This window comes from Musca domestica, unplaced genomic scaffold, assembly GCF_030504385.1.
Source record: "Musca domestica strain aabys unplaced genomic scaffold, Musca_domestica.polishedcontigs.V.1.1 1, whole genome shotgun sequence".
Lineage (NCBI taxonomy): Eukaryota > Metazoa > Arthropoda > Insecta > Diptera > Muscidae > Musca > Musca domestica.
In genome coordinates, this window is record NW_026712114.1 from 29,222,326 (window position 1) to 29,242,293 (window position 19,968).

At 36.4% G+C, this 19,968-nt stretch overlaps 2 protein-coding genes across 6 annotated transcripts in view; one reads left to right on the plus strand and one right to left on the minus strand.

Annotated features, from left to right (window-relative positions):
* Window positions 1-19,968, plus strand: part of LOC101901279 (autophagy-related protein 16) — a 342,937-nt gene that overhangs the window by 10,547 nt on the left and 312,422 nt on the right. For 3 of the 4 annotated variants that reach the window (XM_059121456.1, XM_059121462.1, XM_005190929.4), the window contains exons 5-6: window positions 3,736-4,142; window positions 6,200-6,342. In XM_059121456.1, coding sequence (XP_058977439.1) covers window positions 3,736-4,142; window positions 6,200-6,342 — 550 coding nt within the window. The remainder of the gene's footprint in view (window positions 1-3,735; window positions 4,143-6,199; window positions 6,343-19,968) is intronic. The other variant, XM_059121460.1, reaches the window with a different exon arrangement.
* The window catches only part of LOC131802087 (uncharacterized), a 125,520-nt gene continuing 117,402 nt past the window's right edge, over window positions 11,851-19,968 (minus strand). For both annotated transcript variants that reach the window (XM_059121455.1, XM_059121451.1), the window contains exons 7-9: window positions 17,043-17,974; window positions 16,559-16,780; window positions 11,851-12,719 (exon numbers count right to left, since the gene is read on the minus strand). In XM_059121455.1, the coding sequence (XP_058977438.1) occupies window positions 12,466-12,719; window positions 16,559-16,780; window positions 17,043-17,974 (1,408 nt within the window). In that variant the 3' untranslated portion in view covers window positions 11,851-12,465. The remainder of the gene's footprint in view (window positions 12,720-16,558; window positions 16,781-17,042; window positions 17,975-19,968) is intronic.

Here is a 19,968-nt window from a genome sequence, read left to right on the forward strand (position 1 = left end):
AGGGCAAGATACTATGTTAACTACCACGACTGCATTCGTAGTTGTTGCAATGTTTTATCTTATAATTCATATCAGGTTTTTACCAGGGAATAGAATATCCTAATTTCATTTTGCTAATATTATCCTCGCCAATGATACTCACCCATCTTCATTTTGGTATCAGAACAAATCTTAACCTTGACAGTGACTATCTTATCCAGTGAACTTTACTCTTGATATTCGTAAGCCACTGTTAATTTGTTACCCTCCACCATTCTATGGAGGGTATATTAGCTTTATAATTCCGTTTGTAATTGCTCGAAATACTAATATAGGCTCTACAAAGTATAAATATTCTGGACCAGCCTAATCTTTGGAACGAATTGAAATAGAGGGCTAACATTTTGCTCACATTTGCATTTTTATAGTAGGAAGTTTAAGTAAATTGGCCATGTCGATCCATGTTTTCGTACAGACCCCATGTAACGGTACCTCTAAGTATTCGGTATTTTGATGATCTTAATGATATTATATCGGAATTGTTTCAAATTTTGTATTCACTGGATAAGATAGTCTACAGTTTATGAAAAAAATTACTTATGCAGTTCCTCGTTTGTGTATAACAGTATTTAATTAAACGGTATTTTTCGACGGATTTTGTTTAATTTTCAAGTTCTATTCAAATGGTGGAAGGTATTAAAAGTTCGTTTTTTTACTTGTTGATCATTGGTAGCAGGTGAACCAGTAAACTGGTGACAGGATATATATCAGTGCCGTTATTTTGAAACTCATCTTCTATCTTACGTTTTCATATAAGGAACAGACTTTTTCCCCTCCGATTACGATGTGCTTCCTCAGAGAGAACTGTAAGAATATGTATCCTCATATCTTGCAGAGTGAAGAAGGTACCTACCTATGAGGAAGTCCATCTCATTTTGGAGATATAAAAATCCCCGCTAGTCAAATTAACTTTCGACGAATACTTATCCTTAATGTCCATCCGCCTTTCTATTTGCCTGTTTCCTTCCTTTGAGTTTTTTTAATTATTTAATATTTTTTTTTTTTTTTTTGAAGCGTCAAATTCGCCGAAACCCTCTCTTTTGGAGTTTGGCAATATGTCCCTATATTTTCTCCAAATCCTCAATTTTTGTGGTTGCTCTCACAGAATATTGGCTTCGGTCGTAGCGTATTTCCAACTTCGACAATGGTGTATAGGTGAGCATAGAAAGCAGATTCACAATCTGTATCTTGGGGATCAATATAGTTCCTCAGAGGACATGCGTACCGACTTGAGATATACATCAGCACTGCCCACCTTTTTTAATAAATGTCGATACTATCTCATACTGTTTGCTAATCTGACTTTATACCTCGTTGTCAAATCCCTTTTTCACTTTTTATACCCTACATGGAGGGTATATTAGCTTTGTCATTCTGTTTGTAACTCCTCGAAATATTCATAAAAGACCCTACAAAATATATATATATTCTGAATCAGCGTAATATTCTAAGACGATCTATTGATGTCCGTCTGTCTGTTGGAATCAGGCTATCTTTCGAACTAATTGAGAAAGAAGGCTAAAATTTTGAATAAATGCATAGTTAAGTTTGTAAATGGGCCATGTCGGTTCACGTTTTCGTATAGCCCCCATATAACGGTACCTCCGGATATTCGGTATTTTCATGATTTTAGCGACATTATTCATCGGAATTGTTTCACATTTGGTATTTGAAGTTCGTAATGGATACTACAGCCTAAGACAGAAAATTGTCTGTGCGGGTCCATGCCTTCGTATAGCCCCCATATAACGGTACCTCCCGATATTCGGTATTTTGATGGTTTTTTGCTACATTAGTCACTGGAATTGTTTCAAGTTTTGCATTTGAAGTTCATCGTGGATACTACAGTCTATTACAGAAAATTGTCAGTTCAGGTCCACGTATTGGTATATCCCACATATAATAGTACCTATCTGTATTCAGTATTTTGATGATTTTAGCGACATTGTTCACCGGAATTGTTTCAAATTTTGTATTTGGAGTTCGTAATGGATACTACAGCCTACTCAAACAATTGCCTGCGCAGGTCTGCGTTTTGGTATAGACCTTGTAATAGTACCTCTCTATATTCGGTATTTTTATATTTTAGCTACATTATTCACCGATTTTTTTCAAATTTCGCATTTGAATATTTTAATGGCTTATGACAAAATTTGCCTATGCCAGGTCCACGTCGTATAGACCCTAATGTAACGGCTACACCCTGTATTTTTAATTTTTTTTTATTTTATTTTTTGAAAATTTCCAAATTCGTTCTAAATGGGTATTTAAATTTCGGCCGGCCGAACTTAAAGCATTTTTACTTGTTCAATGCAATGTGCAATTTGCTGCAGTCTGCTCAAACAAATATTCTCAACCAGTTTGCCAATCCACCTTCCTACTAACATGGCTCCCGCTGTTAATCATTTTGAATAATTTTATGTTATAGGTATTGGTGGTGATATCTGGACTCCTTCACGCTATTGCCGGACGTTCCCCGTAATAGTGTGTTGAACAGAAATCTTCATCAGATAGGAGCGCTTAGACATCTTTTTAAATGCATCCGATCAGGACAAATCAAACACGGACGATCACTGTTTCGTATAACAGCCCAGTTTCTATGTTTGAGGTTAAAGTCCAATACCGCAGCAATAGGTTATTTCCTGTTTTAGACTGTTTTATTATTTCCTGTTTTTCGACAACCTTCATAACATTGTTATAAACGGTCCATAATTATATATACATGATCTCTCACAGCACATTATATTTTCAAATTTCTGACCGGAGTTTCTTATTCTCTGACCAGAGTTTCTTGTGCTGTGTGGAATCACATAAAAGGCGGTACAATAAAATAAAATCTTTCAAATATATACCATTAAATAATTTCATTATTAAAGGAAACAGGTTAAATGTGATCACATGATTAAAAATAATATTGAAAATTCTCATTTTACCACCATTCATTATCACCGGTTTTGTCGTTTTCATAAAAAATAAGGAAATGCATGAAAATCCATTTCCACATACATGTCAGTTCGGTTTAAAGCTTGGAAATAAAGCTGTTTTTATCGACATTGAATCATTTTCGAATTTTCACATCATGTTTTTTTTGGTTATTACTAATTCACAAATTGCATTTTTCCATCACCTTCGTTTTTTACAAAATATGTTATGCATCGAATGACAACTCAATAAAAACATAACAATCGATAAATCCCCGTTTTGAAATTGAAAAATCATTTACCCTCAAAATAATCCACCAATTTACCACCAAAACGCTTAAATTTGTTCGAATTTAGAAAAAAATCCTTGAAATTTTTAAAACTAAAACGGGACCTTCGTTTATGGGTCCAAGCAGTAATGTTATTTATTTATTTTTTTAATCAAGAAATGGAAAACCAACAGAAACCAACACTATTTTTCTTTCTTTTCTCTCCTCTTTTTTCATATTTTTTTCTTATGTGTGTTTGTGTGCGTGTGTGTATGTGTGTAAATGTTGATGATAATCCCAAAATGAATAAATAATTAAATAAAATACCAAACTTCAAATACAACCAACAATACTCAATATAAAATGTTGCAAAAAAAAAAAAAAATGAACAATTCAAACTTTTCGAATATATCCCTATTTGGCCAAACAAAAAAAATGCAAACACTCAAAATTCCAAAATTACAAAACATACACACAAATTCCATCTGTAATTTTACGATATCTAGAAAAAGACTGCCGTCAATTTTCAGAAAACGTTCCGATAAACTGAAACGTGAACTCGAAGACGCTGTCCGTGAACCCAATTCATCATTTACCCATCATCGTAACTCATCGGGCTCCTCAATACACGGCGGTGCGGGTGGAGACGCATACGACGATAGTGATCGTGACACGCTTAGTGGTGATCATAACATTGAGACCGGCTGTGATGCTGAGATGTATGGTTCACCGCAAGATCCCTTCCATACTGGCGGCATGGGTAGCTATATGAAGAGTGCGAATCCTACCAATATCTATATGAAGTTTGAGGCCCACGAAACTGAATCGCATGCGGTACGTTGGAGTCCGATTGAACGTGTCATTGCAACCGGTGGGGCCGATCGTAAAGTCAAGCTGTGGGACGTGGGGAAAGGTAAGTTCTACAGATAAAGTAAACAAATTAGCCCTCGGCCTATGACCATTCATTTGTGGGTATATCTTATGTAGGTTCACTTAATTGATATTAGATCTAATTAGAGTTAGTAGATATACATGGCAAGATAAAAAACCTGCAACAAAGTCAAACGCCATAATTTTTACATTTTTTGTTTTAAATTTTATTGAATAAAATCAAAAAATGTAGGAAATAGTATCACATTTTTGAATAAGTTTAGATTTGTTCGAATTGGTCACCTTTGACACGAATTATGGCCTTCAAACGGCCAATGAAACCGTCACACGCTGCCCGAATGTTGCTCTGCAGTATTTTGGCCCATTACGGGCGAAGGTGATCGACACTTTGGTATTTTTTAGTGCCAACCTTGCTTTCCAAAATACTCCAGACGCAATAGTCCAACGGATTGGTATTCGGAGATTGTGGTGGCCATTATGCGCTGGAAATGAAGCGAGGAACCTTATTTTGAACGCATTCTTGGTTGGCGCGTGCTGCGTGCGATGGTGCTGAGCCCTGTTGGAATGTCCAAGGTCTGCGGCCAAAATGTTTGTGTGGCCAAGGCTTTAATACACCCTACAGAATATTTTCGCGATAATATTCGGCATTTATTCTGATGACACGGTCGATTAATACGAGCGGAGAACGACCATCGGCTGTTATGACGGCCCACAACATCACAATGGCCGAACCTTGGGTTCGGGTGGCCAACCGAAGGTGCACATTTTCAGCTGACCTCTTTAGCAAGTAAACACGATCACTTTGATTTTTTTACAAACTGATGGACAAGGAATGTTTTCTCATCGGAGAAAACCAAATTCGGTAGTTCACCACTTTCGGCCAAGGGAAGTTCTTTTGAGACTATTTTCTTTCTGTTGCGGTGTAAGCTCTTGCACTCTTTGGAATTTCAATAGCTTTACCCCGAGCTAATTTTTCAATATTTGCCGAATGGAGCCATTTTTCGGCCACTGCGACGCGGGTTTTGATCAAGTAGCATCTTCTTTTCTTTTCGAACCATTTCTGCTGATGTTGCTGTTTTCTTCCGTCCACTTCCTTGACGTCGGGCTACGCTACCAGTATCACGGTAACGAGCGATGGTACGAGACACAGAATATGTATTCACATTTAAATGCTGAAGTGCTATAACGATAGCCATGCTTGAATTCCATCATGAACAATTTTTTTTTTCGGAAAATTCTCACCAAAATGCTTTTGTACGCTTGTAAACAATATACTGAGCTATCACTGGAATAATTTTAACAGCTGTCGGACGAGTGGCTTTGAAATGACAGTCTTATGTTGCAGTTTTTTCATCTCACCCTGTATATATATCTGCAAGTAGAGTTTCTCATAATAAGAATTCAAAATACAAATATTTGACGAAATTAAATGGAAAATATTGTTAGAACGTAAAAAATGCTTAAAATCGTTACCCTTATGTACCAAGAAGAGATCGACATGATTTTTTTAATTAATGATTTTTTAAATAATCTATACCCAAACGTGGTGCATATGCAAGTAGAGTTTAAACATATTCAGGTAATAACTAAAACATAAACATATTTGAAATCGGGGTTCGCCCTTCTATGAGGTTTATAGCGAATAGTGGAACGATAAAACCAATGTTTCTAGACAAAGAAAACCAAAGCTCTTAAGCAAATTTGAAAAAATCTACCTTAAATTTTCAAAGTATTGCTCAAAGGTTATACATCAAAAACCTTTTTGTGGGTTTGATCTACTTACTGACCGGTTTGTGCTTTAGATCTACTAACTGAATTAGAATTACCGTATTAATTATTCGCTGACAGGCTGGATTTCAAAATAGTATAATTTGGTACAAAAAAGGACAGATTTCTAATACGTACTATTTTCACCAAAAAAAAAAAAAAAAAAAAAAAAAAATAGTATTACAAATTTTTTCGAAATTGTTTTAAATAGCACCTTCCAAATTCCTCTGTTTACGGAAATGCTATTGAATGTGAACACATATTTTTTATAATTAATTCAATACTAAATCATATTCTATATTTAATTCTCAGGCTCATCGGAACCACGTTCCGTTCTGGGTGGCAGCAGTGCTGGTATTAATTCCGTCGATTTTGATTCCACCGGCACCTACATTATAGGCACATCAAATGATTACGGAGCACGAGTGTGGACAGTTGGTGATAATAGATTAAGGGTAAGTGATGAGTTTACGAACAATAAATAGTAATTTTTTAAATTAATATTAGAAATATTATATAATTTTAATATAATATATAATAATATAATAATTTACTAAAAACTAGGTTGAAAAATGCATTATTATGTATCGAAACGAAATAAGTACTTCAAAATAAAATGTAAAACGAAACATTTACCCTGATATGAGATTATGTTACCTAACATTTTCATGTACTCGAGTCGTTTTTTTTGGATTTATGAATAAGCAAAAAAAAAAAAAAACAATAATTTTTAAATCAGAAATGTTCTGGAAATACAAAACTATGATTATCTTTTAGATATTCTGGTACGAATTAAAACTTTTCCATATAACGAAGAATTTAGTACTGCAAAATTTTGGTAAATTGAAAGATTAGAAAATATTAGACGGTGTGCCAACATATATAAAACATTAGCCTATCTTCATTTATTTGAATGTTTGATAATTCGATGCTTACGAGGGCGGCTCGGAAACTTCTTAGCCTATCAATGAAAGATAATATAATAATAATATAAATAATATAAACTCCTGAAACTTTAATTATATCCCTTTATTAAAATAGTTTTCCTCAAGGTCTTCAAAATTGTGGATTACAACTGTAATTGAATTTTCATTTGAGGTAAAACGCTTGCCAGCAAGGATTTTTTTAGATTTGGGAACAAGTAAAAGTCGCTGGGAGCTAAATCAGGAGAATAAGGTGGGTGATCAAGCAACTCGTACTTTAATTCGTTGATTTTAGCCATTATAAAAACAATCTTGCGCTGATGCGTTGTCGTCATGAAAAATTATTTTTTTTGTTTTGTAATCCAGGACGTTTTTTTCGAAATTGTACATTTAATTAATCCAAAAGATTGTAATTGTACTCTGAATTTCTTGTTTTACTCTTTTGCTGATATTCAATCAACAAAAATACCTTTGAAGTCCCAAAATACCGTTGCCATAACCCTACCAGCCGATGGAATTGTTTTTGCCTTCTTTGGGGCACTTCCTCCTGCTTCAGTCCCATGTTTGGATTGTTCTTTTTTTGTCTCTGGAGTATAGTGGTGGATCTATGTCTCATCAACAGTTATGAGACGTCGCCTATAATCCATTTTATTTCGCTGAAAGCGATCCAAACAAGCTTGAGAAATGTTCATTCTTATGCGTTTTTGATGGACTGTTAACAATCGTGGCACCCATCTTGCCGATTATTTTATACCATATCATGCACTTTGGCTACAATTTCTGTCGTTGTTTTTGGACGTCCACTACGTGGTCCATCTTCAATGCTTGTACGACCACGTTTAAATTCAGCAAACCAATTTTCTACTATTGCACATTCACCATATTATGAATTTCTTGTCCCGACAAACCTTTTTTACACCCTCCGCCATATGGCTAGTTATACCCAGAGAGGTTATATATCATTTGATACGTTCAAAACGTGCCTATTCAAAATAAGGGTTTTAGACCCTAGGTGTCTTTGGACCAAATCCGTTTCAGGACATTTGAAGTCGATCTATCTACGTCCTATTTGGTCCAAACTTGGCACATCGTAATATTTTTGTCAAACTTGATCGAGTTCGGAGATGGGCGATATCGGTCCACTCCTTCTGCACAGAAAGAGTAACGATAATCCGATTTTGCTTCAACTTTGCAAATCCTAATATTTGCGTCAGTTCTATGTCAGGTGCGAAAATGGACAATATCGGTCCACTCCATCAAGCACCTCCTCCAAAAAAGGGTCACAATTATGAATAATTACAACTCTTATAACATGTAATGCAAGAGTCAGATTGTCTTCAAAATTCACACACCACAATATTTTTATTAAGACGGAATATATTGGTCCACTCCTTCTGGTACCTCCCACACAAAAGGTCGAAATATAGGACATGTTATAAAAACAGTAGAGATCGGACCATTCCTTCTGGTACCTCCCGAACAAAGGTTCAACATTTTGAATATCCATGAAGGTCATAAACTGCGAAAAAGCATCGGGTTATCTATATTTCACACATACCGTTATTTCTACTTACACAAGGTCTGTTGCCCACAAACAACCGATTCCATTCCAGTCTTGGTACATCTCAATATTTCCATCAAGATAAGATAGTAGAGATCGGACCATTTCTTTTGCTACCTGCCCCACATAGGGTTCAAGATTTTGAAAAACAAAACTCTCAAGGAAAGCGAAATACTCTCAAACTCAACTCAAACTCTCATCAAATATCACACACACAAATTTTTTACTAATACAAGATCTGTTGTGAAGATGATATATATCTGCGAATCCCTTTTGGTACCTTACCCACAAAGGATCACAATTTTCAATAGTTTGATCTGTCATAAATTGCGAAACAAGTCAGCGATTCTTTACAACTTTCTATATCTAAATGTGTCCCTCAACCCGAAACTTGAGATGCAAATGGATTTTATGATTTCTCATAAAATTTAATATAAATGTTCTATTTTTGTAGTATTGACTTAATATTTTTATTAGTATGAAAATGGAAAACTTCAGTCGACTATATTTGATACCTCACGCACATTTAACACCATCTGAAAATTATCACATATTTCATACAAACTGAAGGAAGTAACCAATAGAGTCGAAACCTGACACGTCGCAATATTTATATCATATTTTTTTAGGACCGATATAAAATGGACAATATTGATTCATTCCTTCGAAACCTTCCCAATATAGGGTCAACAATTTGAATAATCATAACACAAGTCAAAATATATTTAAATAATCAAACATTGCCTGAGGGTATACATCTGTCGGCTAAACTTACTGATACTTTTTTACTTGTTATTTAAATATTTAATGACAGCACGTATTTCAAAATTTTCCAATGTAGAAAAATATGGCGATGCGTCCTTTTCGAACACCTGTTCTATATAAAGGAGTTGCCAGATCGAACCAAAATTTAACATCTGTTCATAACAGAGGTAAAAGTTTCCTAAACACTTATCTTTTTTCTGTTTATACCGCGTTTTTTGTGCTAGGTTAAGAAGTTTCTGAAATGCCATCGTATATAGGTCCAACATTTGGGGAAAGTATATATGGATCTTCCTATCTCACCGAACTGAGTCGATCTAGCTATATATGTCCGTCCGTCCGTCCGTCTGTCCATGTTAATTTGTAATCACTCTACAGGTCACAATTATGGCCCGAAATTTAGAATGGAGGTGGGGCTAGGGTCAGAATAGAACCCTATTTCTTTTGGAGATGATCGCATAATATTTAGGGGTTGAAATGGACCAAAAACTGAAAAAATTCCTGATTTTGCAGTTGCTCTACAGGTCACAATCATAGACTAATAGAAACATACGTTAGCATGGGGCTAGAGCTTAGGGTTGGCAGAAGCCTTCCAATTTTGATGGTCATCGGTTATTATTTAGTGGGTGAAATAGGCCACAACATTTGTGCTAAATAAAAGTCAAATTTTCCATTAAACCGCTAATATTTTTAATCTCGGCGAAATCACAAATAGACGAACAGGTCAATTCTGACCGTTACGTAGATGTCGATAGTAAATATATCGGTTATATATAGCGAAATATATACAATGTGTAAATATAAAAGAAGGGGATGTTAGTTAAAATGATTATATCTCAAGAATGGCTGGACCGATTTTGACAAATTTTGTCGATTCAGAATGCCCTTTTGACATAAAAGTATAAAATCTAAAAATAAAAATCGCAGAAAAATATGCCAATAATGATGTTAATATAGATTTTGTAGTATTTTGTGACATATTTTTATTTTTTCATATTTTTTATCGCATGCGATTTTTTCAAATTGACTTATAATATTTTTTCACCTTACAACACGGGTTGGGGATTTTATATAGGTATTGCAAATATCGTCCGATCCTCACTAAAATTTTTCACAAGAGTAGGGTTGGGCTCAGAAGGGCTAGGCCTACTGTTTTCAAAGATGTCCGCAATATATTAGGAGTTGAAATTGACCAACAACTAAAAATGTTCCTGATTTTGCAGCCGTTACAAAGGTCACAAATAGAAACCAAAGGACACGAAATCTCGCATAAAGTTAGAGTTTAGGACAGCGGGTACAATTTACCACTAATTTTGTGTGAAAAAATACCACATTATTTACAGGCGATATCTGAAATACACAAAAGCGAACTTCTGGCTTTTTATGCTGATTTCGTTGACGATCATAGCCAAATATCGTAGACAAGCAAATCATATAGATGAGTTAAAGTTTGGAGATACAGAGGGGCTTCTTGCTTTTAGAGATGATCGCAATATATTTAGGGGTTCAAATTAACCAAAAACAGAAATGTCCCTAGTCAAAATCCTTATTTCAGAAGAGAAATCTTCCAATATGGATTTGGACATAAGGGGACTTTTAACATATGTAGTGTTGTAGGGCATAACATAGTCAGCCCCGCACGACTATAGCCTTTGCTTACTTGTTTAAGTTGCAACAGCGCTTCCATCGCAGGTCCTAATAACAGATTTAACAATTTGGTTAACATTTGCTGTAAATCTAATTTAGCTGTAATTCGATATTGGTTTAATCTCTCTATCAAAAAAAAAAAAAAAAAAAATTCCAGTGAATTCCAACTTTTCCAAGACTATACCACTAAATAGTCCGCATTTTTTATAAGTTTTTGGGACTTTCAAAGTGACCCTATTTCAAGTTTCCTCCTCATTGTCAAAGGTGTAAAAATTACCGGCTAAAACTCACGCTGCCTTTGCTAGTTTTATGTCATAGAAATGAAACAACTTATTTTTATATTTATTATAATATTTATTAAATAAGTAAAAATTATTAGAGTATAAAACATGGTTTCCGCTAGTTATGGTTGTTTCTGTTCTTTTTTTTTTCATAATTATACGGATGGATTTCTTTATTACTTAATAAGACTAAAATTTCATTATGCTATGAAAAGAAAATTACAGAATTAAGAAGGGAACTTATATAAATACAATTTTTTGTTTTTAATAAAGAATTTCATTCCAAAATATTTTTTTTTTAATTTTCCATATAAAGTACACAATGAAAACTTAGAAAAAAGGACAAGCGAAGGACGTTTGGTGGCTAATAAGGCAAGAATACTATTATCATATAATATTATTTTTTTTTTTTAATATTATTGGTTTACTATATCATAAGCAAAACTAATAATTATATTGCAAATGTTATGGATGTCTTTAAATATTTTAAATTAATTACAAACCTACTATATTTAAGTGAAAAATTGCAAAATAAAATCAAATGGAAGCAAATGGAAGCTAGTCGGATTCTTTTTCAAAATAGGAAAAAATTGCAACCGGTCCAAAACAATGAGATTGCTAAAACTTTTAAATACGATTTTTTGACTTTTTGTTTAATTTTAATTTTAAAATTTTCAAGGGACGAAAACTTAAAACCTAACTACGTTTTATCTAGACTATTGTTGTTCTTCTTCACTATAATTATCCTTTCTTAATCAGTCGTCCTTTTTTCCACAAAAAAAAAAAAAAATTATTATTGTTATTATTATTGTCTCATTACGAAGTCTTCTCTTTTAAATAATTCCGCAAAATCTGTTCTTATACTTCTATAAAGTTTCTTTTTAAAGCAATTTTCTAAATATGCTCTCTTGCGTTTATAAACTAAAAACTTACATATAAATAATATTTGATTTTAGTTAATTATTTTTCTTTCTGCAAATAAAAGGTGTTGCATTAAAAGGGAATGACAACCGTTTGTCCGTGTCCCTTGGGATTTTCCCTAACAATGCTACTCCCTTTATTAGGTCCATAATACGTGTTAAATATAGTTATTCCTAGCAATTACTCATAGATGTCTATAAAAATAAATATTGCCCTCGAGTTTTTACTTTATCCGGCACCATTAAGTATGTTTTCTTTTTCATTTTTTTTGTTCGCTTGCGTTTTGAATTTTTCTAAAAAAAATATATATTTTTTTAAATTGCTTTGTTCTTTTTTCTCTCTTAAATGGCATTATCTTTTTATAGCATTTTTTTTTCTTGTATTTTTTCAATTAAATTAACTCGATTTTTTCTCATGTTTCGAAATACTTTAACCTCTTGTTTTTGAGTCAATTGAAAATTGTCTTTTTATCTACGAATTGCCTCAAAATTGACGTCCATGCCTTGATCCAAAGCCACCTTCATATAGTTTACACAACGACTCTGATCTCGCATTGGGTACATTACCCACAATAGTTGAGGCACTGGAACCAGCACTGTGTGATCCATAACTGGAGGCATTGCTCATGCCCTCATTGCTGTAGGGTTGCAATTTCCGACGTCTTTGATACAAGTAGGTCCAAATAGCTATAACGGCCAGCTGGGCCAACAGGAAAACAGTGGCAGCCACAATGAGTCCTATAAGAAAGGGAAGCATAAATAAATATTTAAATAATTGCATAAATACTTGAGAAAATAAATATACAGGGTGAGATGAAAAAACTGCAACCAACTTCAGATTGCTGTCATTTGTAAGCCACTCGTCCGACTGCTGTTAAAATTATTCCAGTGACAGCTCATTATATTGTTTACAAGCGTACAAAAGTTTTTTGGTGAGAATTTTCCAGAAAAAAAGTTATTCGTGATGGAATTCAAGCGTGATAGTGTGATTTCTTTACATCTGGTTGGAAAACCACAATTGGCTATCGCTAGAACACTACAGCATTTAAATGTGAATAAATCTTTTGTGTCTCGTACCATCGTTCGTTACCGTGATACTGGTAGCGTAGCCCCACATCAAGGAAGTGGACGGAAGAAAACTGCAACATCAGCAGAAATGGTTCGAAAATAAAGAAGCGACTTGATCGAGCTGAACATATCGCAATATTCCATTCGGCAAAAATTGAAAAATGAGATCGGGGTAAAGCCATTGAAATTCCAAAAAGTGCAAGAACTTACACCGCAACAGAAAGAAAATAGACTCAAAAGAGCTAAAGAATTGCTTGCGAAAGTGGTGAACTGGCGAATTTGATTTTCTCCGATGATTCGACATTCGTTGTCTAGCAGTTTGTAAACAAACGAAGTGATCGTGTTTACTTGCCAAAGAGGTCAGCTGAAAATGTGCCCCTTCGGTTGTCCACCAAAACTCAAGCGCCAGCCATGGTGATGGTGTGGATCACCATAACAGCCGATGGTCGCTCTCCGCTCGTATTAATCGACCGTGGCATCAGAATAAATGTCGAATATTATCGCGAAAATATTCTGGAGGGTGTTTTAAAGTCTTGATGAATGATTACAAAATGAGGTTCCTCGTTTCATTTCCAGCGCACAATGGCTACTAAAATCTCCGGATACCAATCAGTTGGACTATTGTGTTTGGAGTGTTTTGGAAAGCAAGGTTGGCACTAAAAAATACCAAAGTGTAGATCATTTCTAGCTTTGCCGGGAATTGGCTAAAATACCGCAGAGCAACATTCGGGCAGCGTGTGACGGTTTCATTGGCCGTGTGAAGGTCATAATTCGTGCCAAAGGTGACCAATTCGAACAAATATAAACTTATTCTAAAATTTGATGCTATTTCCGACACTTTTTGCTTTCATTCAATAAAATTTAAAAAAATGTAAAAATTATGGCATTTGACTTTGTTGCAGTTTTTTTTATCTCACCCTTCAGCCCGTCTGTAAAGACTTTCTTCATTTCTGCAATTAAAGGCATTCTATTTGATTTAATTGAAAAGAAATCCCGTTATGAAAAAATTACAAAAAGTCGCCCCGGGGGCGCAGCAACATAATTCAATACCAATAGAGCTCCATTAGGCGCTGCCGTTTTTCCACTTTGTCTTTCCACCCACCCAGCAAAATCAATGGCAAATTAAATCAATCTTAGATATTCTCACATAAATTTTCATGGGTGTTAAGACCCCACAACCTTCCAGCATTTTGAGGAAGTTTCACTCGAAGAGCAAAGCAAATGGAAACAGAACAACACTTGTCCTTCATGACAACGATGATGATGATGATTGCAATCGCAGTTGGAAAATCAACCTGTGTTCTTGTTTTGCCTGTTTTCCTGGATGACTACACTGTTTCATTGCTCAAAGTTTTTTTTTCAAAGAAATAGATTTCCTTGCAATTGTACTCCTTAGTCTACAAGTACGAGTATTTCCCGTTTTGCCGTCCTCCCGGTAATGGTGGCTCCTTTGAAGTCATTAAATCTTGCAACAATCATAGATCAAATGTACACTTAAATTATAACAAAAACAATTACGTCAAAGCTTAACGCCTGATTGCACACCTTTCTCTCTGTCTCTCCGGTGTGTGTGTTATGTAATAGCAAAGTTGCAACAACAGCAATGATCTGTATGTGATCGAGACCACAACAGACATAGAAAATCTAATAGGGCTAATCCCAAGATTTCCCATATCTTACCGTCAGCAATTGGATTCCTACGCTTGCCTTACTTCTTCGATAGAGCTGCAATAGCCTTTGGCATGTACAATTTCACCATTTACTTTGTTTGGCTTTGTCCCAAAACTCCACTAAACAACAGCAGCCTTAATCGTCTGGCCACGTTTAATCAAAAACAAAGTATAAAGACCAAGAGCAGAACCACAACATTGTTTGAACATGCTGATCATCGTCACCAGTTTTATCATCATTCTCAGTGTCCATGATGAGGATGATGATGAATCTGACGATGATCGTTGCTTTTTTTTCTAATTTCATTTCAGGTGATTCGTTGATGAGAAAGACGATTCCATCTTGGGGTTGGCTGAAGTTAACCTTTCTGACGTAGTTCGAGTTTCATTGAATTTTGTATTGAGTCCTTTTCTTCTTCAGTTTTTCACCTGGCATTTGTATTTGATTTTAGCCATTATTTAGCCGATTTATTGACACAAGGTTGTTGCCAAAACAGTACATGGCACTAGAATTAGAACGCAAGTAGCTCCTTTTTTCGACAATAAAAAAGAGCTCTTGTTACTTTAAACCCCTTAAACCCCCTACTTGTTTAAAAAGTCTCTTCTCAGCACCATAAGTTCATTTAGATAGACTGCACTTAGCTCGTTTGTAGATACCACACCTAGCTTGTGTTCCCTTACGCTCGTCTTTAAAGATTATCTTCATCACGTCTATTGAGACTTTCTCAAGCTCGTTTATGGAGGAGACTCCATTCGGCGCGTCTATGGAAACTTCCTTCAGTTCGTATATGGAGATTTCCTTCCGCTCATGTGTGAGGACTCCCTTCCGTCTTGTCTATTGAGATTTCCTTCCTAGGGAAAAACTCTTATGCTCCGCCATGGAGTAACCCTTAAGCTCTTGGCACTATCTTCCCTTCAGCTCTTCCATATAGACTTCCTTCAGCTCGTTCATAAGGACTCCCTTCAGCTCGTCCATAAAGACTCCCTTCAGCTTGTCCATAAAGACTCCCTTTAGCTCGTCCATAAAGACTGTACACAGCTCTTCCATAAAGACTCGCTTTAGGAAGAGGAATCCCTTAGGTTTATCTATAACGATTTCCTTGAGCAGAGTTATTTCCTTATCTCGTTTATATGGAATCCCCTCAGCTCGTCTGTATAAAATCCATTCAGGTCGTCTATGGAGTATATATTCATCTAGTCGTATGAAGACTCTCTCCAGTTCGCCGATGGAAACTACTTAAGCGGGTTTATGAAGACTCCTTTCAGCTCGTTTATAGAAACTCCTTTCAGCTCGTCGATAGAAACTTTGTTCAGCTCGTAGATAGAAACTCCCTTGACCAAGTTTAGAGAGACTACCTTCAGCTCGTCTATATAGAGTCTCCTTAGCTGATCCAAGGATACCCCCTTCTTCAAAGAATCGCTTGGGTTCGTCTATAAATAATCTTAACTTCGTCTTTGGGTGGTCTCTCCAGCTCGTCTATGGGGACTCCTTTCAGGGCGTCTATGGGGTTACCTTCCGAAGACTTGCGACCTGTCTATAAATACTCCATGGAGGTCTTTTATAAGCAATCCTTTGAAATCCTCCCTCTCGCTCGCCTTCTCTTTCTCTCTCGCTAACTTTCACTATCTTTCTCTTTCGCTCAATTTCACTCTCTCGAGAGTGATAGCGACTCTCTCTTTCGTTCGTTTTCTCTCTCACATAGCTTGTAAAAATGGTATATCTTTTCTATGGCTTCTCTGTTAAAATTCTGACTTGCATGATATATTATGGTAGCTGTGTTCCATAATATCATATCCGGTCACTGTATTTATCATTATCTAAGTAAGAAAAACACTCACCAATGGCATTAACACAGAATCCTTGAGATGCTGCTTCGCTGGAAATGAAGACAGTCTCATTGGCATCGTAGCCCATGTGGTTGCTGTTAGATTTCGATTGTTGTTGTTTATCGAAGCCAAATTTGTCAGTGATCTGAATTGATTGCACCAAAAGCAAATCTTCTTGACTAGGTTTCTTGGTAGTTTCACGACGTTGTCTAAGATGATTACCACCAAAGGAAGCTGGAAGGGAAGAAAAAGGCAAAAAATATATATAAATTAACAAACAAAAAGTATGGGGCTAAACAAAAAGTAAAGGCTAAGTGAAGAAGCTCCAAATGAAGCGATAAAATGTTATCATTAGGCAGTTGATGAGGCAAGAAAGATACTATTGATAAAGTCATGTTGCTATGTGATAAGCAAAATGGTGACAATTTGGACAAGGGGAATCACAAGGAAATTGATAGGGAAATATGTGAATATTGATCACCCTCCTGATACTCACCTGTGACATTAACTGAACGACGTCTCCGACCATAGGACAGCAGGGATTTAAATTCACCACTAATATCTTCCTGGTCACACTGGACAGGTTCACATGTGGGCATACAGGGTGTTACCAAGGCGCGGAACTGCACCACCTCCGATGATGGGAATTTGAAAGCATCGAAATGTGACAACAAAATCTTGCCCGACAAACTGCTCTTGTAAATGGGTCCCATAATGAAATGATCTGTGGGGCAACCATTCGAATCGATCAAGGTAATCTCAGCATTATCACCACCATCCATGGCAACCAATTCACGAACAAAGATTTCATAAGGACTCGATTCATCCAAAATTTCGAATTTCAGTGCCAAAGGATCACCCACTTCGGCGGAACGCATAACATCCGAACCATCACGGGCGGTAATCTTCATAATTACATTAGGTGAATCAACAATAACCTCTTCGGACAGGGCCGGTTCAATGTCACCCTTAACACCCAAATCAACTTCATTTGACACCGATTTATTGGTCAAATCATACTGACATGTCACGGCCAATCCCAAATCTGAAGATGTAACAATTGTGTCATGATGTTGAATGACCACATCATTCATATACCGGCCGGATCCTTGTTGACGCACGTTGCATTCCAAATCTTGATAACCCATTTTCAATTCAAATTCCAAAGAGTTTTTAACATCGACCGAGCAGGATTTGGGCGATCCCTTGGCATACACCTTGCCATCGAATAATTTTGAAGTGCGTATACGGGCAACCATATCACCAGCTCCACATTCAATCGTTACATTGTAGCAAGACGACAATTCATAGGTGGCAGCTTCGGGTACTTCCAAATAGGGATCTTGTACATCGGATAATGTGGCACGGCTGTGATGGGACAAACGGCAGACCATATCACCGGTATCACCAAAATCATAGGAGTGGCATCTGACGGGAGAGAGAAATTAAAGTAAATGTTCGGGCAATGCAAAATTAGTCAGCGTTATAAAAAAGTCGAGAAACTGTCAGACGCCTGTAAATATCTCTAGTCATTTATGACGATTTTGATATATAATAAGCTGATTTTCATGTGCCTGGAAAGACTCGTCCCTTCTAGTTTACCAACAACTTCGTCTATAAAGACTCCCTTCAACTCGTCTATATTGGCTCCCTTCAACTCGTCTACGTCGACTCCCTTCAACTCGTCTATATCGATTCCCTTCAACACGTCTATATCGATTCCCTTCAATTCGTCTATATCGACACCCTTCAACTCGTCTATAGAGATTCCCTTTAACTCGTCTATATCGACTCCCTTTAACTCGTCTATATCGACTCCCTTTAACTCGTCTATATCGATTCTCTTCAACTCGTCTATATCGACTCCCTTCAACTCGTCTATACCGACTCCCTTCAACTCGTCTATATCGACTCCCTTCAACTAGCCCCCCTTCAACTCGCCTCCCTTCAACTCGTCTCGCTTTAACTCGCTTCCCTTTGTCGACTCCCTTCAACTCGTCTATATCGATTCCCTTCAACTCGTCTATAGAGATTCCCTTTAACTCGTCTATATTGGCTCCCTTCAACTCGTCTATATCGATTCCCTTCAACACGTCTATATCGATTCCCTTCAACTCGTCTATAGAAATTCCCTTTAACTCGTCTATATCGACCCCCTTTAACTCGTCTATATCGACTCCCTTTTACTCGTCTATATCGACCCCCTTCAACTCGTCTATACCGACTCCTTTCAACTCGTCTATATCGACTCCCTTCAACTAGCCCCCCTTCAACTCGCCTCCCTTCAACTCGTCTCGCTTTAACTCGCTTCCCTTTAACTCGCTTCCCTTTGTCGACTCCCTTCAACTCGTCTATATCGATTCCCTTTAACTCGTCTATATTGGCTCCCTTCAACTCGTCTATATCGATTCCCTTCAACACGTCTATATCGATTCCCTTCAACTCGTCTATAGAGATTCCCTTTAACTCGTCTATATCGACCCCCTTTAACTCGTCTATATCGACTCCCTTTTATTCGTCTATATCGACTCCCTTAAACTCTATATCGACTTTCTTCAAATCGTCTATATCGACTCCCTTCAACTCGTCTATACCGACACCTTCAACTCAGCCCGCCTTCAACTCGCCTCCCTTCAACTCGTCTCGCTTTAACTAGCTTCCCTTTATCGACTCCCTTCAACTCGTCTATATCGACTCGAGTCTAGGCTTAAAATCGTCTATAAAGAATCAGTTCAAATCGTCTACAAAGATTCACTTCAACTCGTCTTCATTTAGCTCATCTACAGAGACTTTTCTTTGCTTGTCCTTAGTAATCCTTTGCATACTTTTATTCTTCACTGAATTTTTACAACTCATATTATCGCAATTTATGAATCACTCAAGCCTTTGCTAAATTTTGCCAAAACATGAAAGCTCACATTACAACTCAAACCCCTAGGTCGTCTCTCCATTTCTTCTTCGGTTGTTTCCTTATAGCATATCATGTATATCCCGTCAATTCCGTTAAGCCATAAAACAAGTTCGCATTAATCTTTGATCGAATGAAAGAATTTAGCGTTTTTCAATGTTTGTATCATAAATTTAGATTTTCCGAAAATCATCGCCGTTTTTAGCTCATAAAAAATGAGAACACCTTAGAGCATAATAAATTTTATGAGCATCACGAGTCTCCCAAAACATTAAACGTAGATGGTGGAGAGTGGTTTCGTTTTTTTTTTTGTGCAACTGCAGCCTGTTTGTGCGTGGTGGGCCGGTTGGCCATAGAAAAGATGATCATAAATAACCTTGCAACAATTTGGTCATAATATATTTGTGGCTAAGAAACTAATAGAGCTGGGTCATAACTTAGACCTGTAACTAACTTACTGCTGAATCAACCTGTTCTCAAAAAGCTGTTCGAACCAAGTGCTGCAACTAGGCAC